This window comes from Orycteropus afer, unplaced genomic scaffold, assembly GCF_000298275.1.
Source record: "Orycteropus afer afer isolate SDZICR_OR568_19922 unplaced genomic scaffold, OryAfe1.0 scaffold00684, whole genome shotgun sequence".
Taxonomy (NCBI): domain Eukaryota; kingdom Metazoa; phylum Chordata; class Mammalia; order Tubulidentata; family Orycteropodidae; genus Orycteropus; species Orycteropus afer.
In genome coordinates, this window is record NW_006922271.1 from 1,079,254 (window position 1) to 1,084,655 (window position 5,402).

A 5,402-nucleotide genomic window follows, 5' to 3' on the forward strand; every position below is an offset into this window, starting at 1 on the left:
ATTGTTAGCAACATTATTTTGCCAATAAGATTAAAGCATGCTCCCATGCTCTATCCTTTAGAAAAGCTCCTTGGAGAGACTTCCTGCAAATGAAATTTTAAAAGAAGTATTAAGTGGTTAAAACATGAAATATCTTCTAATGATTTGAACCCTTTTTATGGTCAGAGTCCTAAGGTAAAGCAATTCTAGTCTGAGCATAAAATATAGAAAGTGAGTTGGAAAGTAGATATTTTAAAAAATTATTATAAAATGAATGCCTACTTATTAAAAAATTAGAACAAAAACAGTGTAAACAAATTCTGCATTACTCTCTCTACCCCTCTTCCCAGGGGTAACATTTTCTTCTGTATCTTTCAAGATAACTTTTTATTTATATGTAAGCACTTATGCATATAAATAGATATAAAGTAATATGTTTCCATACGATATCTTCTTTCTTTAACTGATGGGATCATGCTATACAAGAGGTCACAAACTTTCTTTTTTCATATAAAGATAATTTGAACATCTTTTTCTTATTTATATCTAGGACTATAAACCTCTTATTTGCTGATAGTAAGGAGATATTTTCTTTGGGGGAGAGATGAACAGCTCTAGAAAAGGTAGACCATTAAAAGGTACATTGTTTACATTTTGATAAGTATGAATAGTAAAGAAAAATTTATGTTCCATTATTGAGAAAATAATGAAAGAATTTAGTGTCATGGTAAGATTTCACTAGAATGAATACATTTTTAGTTGATGGAGTTGACTTGCATTACTACTTCCAGGAAATTTGAGATTCTGAATAGCCTCTGCCCAAAACATCTCAGATTTCCTGCATCACTGTCATACTTCCACTATACAGCTGTGTTTCTCTGCCCTGCCACTCTGCCAGGCAACTTATATTAAAGATCATGTGCATACTTCACATCAGATGGTTACTATGATCTCTGTGGTTGAGGGTGATAATTTGGGGATTTTAGAGGGAATGAAAAAGATGAATTTCCATTGGTTGTTGTTGGTATCTGTCGTTGAGTCGTTCTTGATTCATGGACACCTACCTCATACACATCAGAAGGAAAAACAGCCCAGTCTTGTGCCATCCTCATTATTGGTTTGAGATCAGACCATTTTTCAGAGGTAGATTACTAGTTCTTTCATCCTGTTATTGTTGATGTTATATGCCGTCTAGTCGGACTCGACTCATAGTGACCCTCCTTGGTTTCCTAGGCAGTATCACTATGGAAGTAGATTGCCCCATCTTTCTTCCAAGGAGTGGCTGGTGGGTTTGAACCGCCAGCTTTCTGGTTAGCAGTCAATAATCTGGGAGCTCACAAGAAACTTCTTCAGAATCATCACAACACGCAAGCCTCCATTAATGGACAGAAGGTGGTTGCGCATGAGTTGCATTGGCTAGGAATTAAAACCGGGTCTTCTGCATTGGAGGGGAGAATTCTACCACTAAACAACTTCTGTCCCCTTTCCTTTCCATTGCTAACCCTGTTGTTGTTGTTGTTATGTGCCGTCGAGTCAAACCCGACTCATAGCGACCCCTCCTTGGGTTTCAGAGGCAGTATCACTACGAAAGTAGGATTGCCCAACCTTCCTTCCAAGGAGTGGCTGGTGGGTTTGAACTGCCAGCCGTGTGGTTAGCAGGCAAGCGTCTTAGCCTTTATGCTCCCATTGCTAACCCTAGAAAATGTAATATTCTGAAAATCCTAAATAATTTCTCTCTGAGCCCCCCAGGGACCTGGATCCCTATAGTTCTTTTTATCCATGCTACTCTCTTTCTGAAGGCCTGAGGCTAACCTGTGTGCATTTAATAAATCACTTATACTTCACAAAAAGACACTTAAAAATGTATTATTATCCTCATTTTACAAATGAAGAGCCTGAAAATCAGAGAATAAGAAACATTCCTAGGGCAGTGTAACTAATTTGGGAAGGTAAGAATATGAGCCCCAGTCTGCCAGACTACAAATTCCATGTTATTAAATAAAATAATCCTATACAACCATCAATTGCTCATATGCAAGTTCAACTTGAAGCTAAAGGCAATGAAAACAAGTCCTTGAGAGCCACAGCATAAACTTTATTTTATCCTACTGAATTTAGAGATAATCTGAAGAATAGATTTGATGCCTTGAATACCAGTGACTGACAACGAGATGAATTGTGGGATGACATCAAGAACATCATACATGAAGAAAGTAAAAGGTCACTCAAAAGACAGGAAAGGAAGAAAAGACCAAACTGGATGTCAGAAGAGACTTTGAAACTTGCTCTTGAATGGAGAGTAGCTAAAGCAAATGGAAGACATGACAAGGTAACAGAGTTTAACAAAAGATTTCAAAGATCAGCTCAAGAAGACAAAGTCAATTATTATAATGAAATATGCAAAGAGGTGGAGTTAGAAAACCAAAAGGAAAGAATAAGCTTGGCAAAGGAGTGTGTCAGGGTTGTATCCTTCCACCACACTTTTTCAACCTGTATGCTCAGCATACAGATATAATCTCAGAAGCTGGACTATATGAAGAACATGGCATCAGGACTGGAGGAAGACTCATTAACAACCTGCAGCATGCAGATGACACAACTTTGTTTGATGAAAATGAAGATGACTTGAAGCACTTACTGATGAAGATTAAGGACTACAGTCTGCAGCATGAATTATACCTCAACATAAAGAAACAAAAATACTCCCAACTGGACCAATAAGCAGCATCACGATAAATGGAGAGAAGTGTAAAGTTGGCAAAGATTCCATATTACTTGGCTCCACAATCAACACCAATGGAAGCACCAGTCAAGAAATCAGACTCATTACACTGTGCAAATCTGGTGTAAAAGACTTCTTTATAGTGCTGAAGAGCAAAGATGTCTCTTTGAAGACTAAGGTGCGCCTAACCCAAACCATGGTGTTTTCAATAACCTCATATGCATATGAAATCTGGACAATGAATAAGGAATACTGAAGAACAGTTGATGCTTTTGAGATGTGGTTTTGGGAAGAACAATAAAAGTACCATGGACTAGCAGAAGAACGAACAAACTTGTCATGGAAGAAGTACAGCCAAAATGCTCCTTGGAAGCGACAGTGGCCAGACTTCATCTCACTTACTTTGTTCATGTTGTCAGAAAGGACCATTCTCTGGAGAAGGAATATCATGCTTGGTAAAGTGGAGGGTCAGCAAAATATGGACCCCCCACGAGATGGATTGACACAGTGGCTGCAATGATGGGCTCAGGTATAGGAAGCATTGTGAGGATGGTGCGTGATGGGGGCAGTGTTTCTTTCTGTTGTGCATAGGAGTCAGAGCCGACTCGATGGTTTCTAACAACAATATACACCCTCTATGAGCTGCTCACAGAAAAAGAATATGTCTCCTTTAAATGTGTCTAATGATTTGCTAAACATATTTTTCAGGAGGGTATGGAGTGTACATAATTTAACTTATTCACATAATAAGGTAGTCTCACTGACATTGAGAAGTAATACCAAATGATAGGAACTGTGTTGAGATTTTTCTAGTAGTAGGTATCTAGGTGAAAGGAAGTGAGAACATTTTTTTCCACAAAAACAGAAAATCAAAGGATGATCTGTGAATGTTGAAACTGATCATAAACCATGTTTTAGATTTTTGAAATTCTGTTTGGAACATACTTACACACATATAGAAACACACTCGAAATACTTGGAAATAAATATTTTTTTCAATATATTTTTTCATCTTATTACTACTATTAGTGTATAAATTTATGGAAATTGCTAGTAAAATAATATAATTTTCTGATGTAGCCATTAACTCTGCTTTTATAAAATTGTTGGCTTTTCATATTTCAGGGAACCAAGAGTAGAATCATTTAAGATGGATAAGGTAAATGAGAGCATCCCATGGGAGTTCATCCTGTTAGGTTTCTCGGATCGACCATGGCTGGAGCTCCCGCTCTTTGTGGTGTTCCTGGTTTCCTATATCTTGACTATGTTTGGCAACTTGGCGATCATTCTTGTGGCACACCTGGACTCCAAACTCTATACCCCCATGTACTTCTTTCTTACCAATCTGTCTCTCGTGGACCTTTGCTACACGACGAGTATAGTTCCACAAATGCTGGTAAACATATGCAGCACCAGGAAGGTAATTAGTTACTGTGGCTGTGTGGCCCAACTTATCATTTCTTTGGCTTTGGGTTGTACTGAATGTCTTCTCCTGGCCGTCATGTCCTTTGATAGGTTTGTGGCTATTTGTCGGCCTCTCCATTACTCAGTCCTCATGAACCAAAGGCTCTGCCTCCAGTTGGCAGCTGCATCTTGGATTAGTGGCTTTAGCAACTCAGTATTGCAGTCCTCCTTGGCACTTCAGATACCACTGTGTGGCCACATAGAAGTGGATCATTTCTTCTGTGAAATCCCTGCTCTGCTAAAGTTGTCCTGTGTTGACATAACAGCATATGAAGCTGAAGCCTTCTTCATCTGTGTGCCATTCCTTCTACTACCCCTGACACTCATCCTTATATCATACACTTTCATTGTCCGAGCAGTGTTGAAAATACAGTCAGCTGAAGGTCGGCAAAAGGCATTTGGGATATGTGGTTCTCACCTAATTGTGGTGTCGCTTTTTTATGGCACTGCTATCTATATGTACCTGCAACCACCTTCCTCTACCTCTAAGGACCAGGGAAAGATGGTGTCCCTTTTCTATGGAATCATCACGCCCATGTTGAACCCCCTTATATACACACTTAGAAACAAAGATGTAAAGGAAGCTTTTAAGAGGTTGTCTGCAAGGGTCTTCTTGATTAAGAAATGAGAAATAGGATAGGCCTTACTAAAGGTTTGAAATTTACTTTGTGAAATAATTCAATTCTCTCCTAGTTGCTCTATTATTGCTACAATTAAAACTATTATGCTGATTGTCCCCAAATAAAATTTCCTTGACCGAGAACTGCATTTTTTTGTAACTGCCTAAATATATTCACTGCTACCTACCTATAACTTGTCTTTTAAGAGTCCCAAAAAATATAACCTTAAAAGCTCTAATTTCTCAAGCCACTATACTGGAGTGTATACTTGGGGAAGAGTAGACATCTTTGAGACTAGAACAAACACTAGGAACTCTTCATCCAGAAAAGAACATTTTCATACACATATTTTTTTTTAAAAAAAACACACTCACAAACACAAACAACAACAAAGGAAACTTGCAAATTTTTTTCTGGCAATTGCAGGAGGGCTAGCAGAATTCCAGAAAACTATCTTTTGTCCCTTCTTGTGAATTAGATGTAAGGTCAATAGCCCAACTCAAATTTTCAGCAGCGTTCCCACATCATCACAATGATAAAATCCACAATGAATTATCTTCAACAGTCTTATCTAGATCTTTCATTCTCTTCTTTCATCCTCTTGTCATGGTTTTGCA

General features: G+C 38.1%; 1 protein-coding gene across 1 annotated transcript; it reads left to right on the top strand.

Moving 5' to 3' along the window:
* Positions 1–3,851: 3,851 nt before the first annotated feature.
* On the top strand, positions 3,852–4,793 carry LOC103210993 (olfactory receptor 2B2-like). The gene has a single exon (XM_007956902.1). It carries the CDS (start codon positions 3,852–3,854, stop codon positions 4,791–4,793), a length of 942 nt encoding a protein of 313 aa, XP_007955093.1.
* The last annotated feature ends 609 nt before the right edge of the window (positions 4,794–5,402 follow it).

Excerpts from the sequence above, each read along its gene's own strand:
- LOC103210993 (XM_007956902.1), top strand. The coding sequence starts at position 3,852 with ATGGATAAGGTAAATGAGAGCATCCCATGGGAGTTCATCCTGTTAGGT.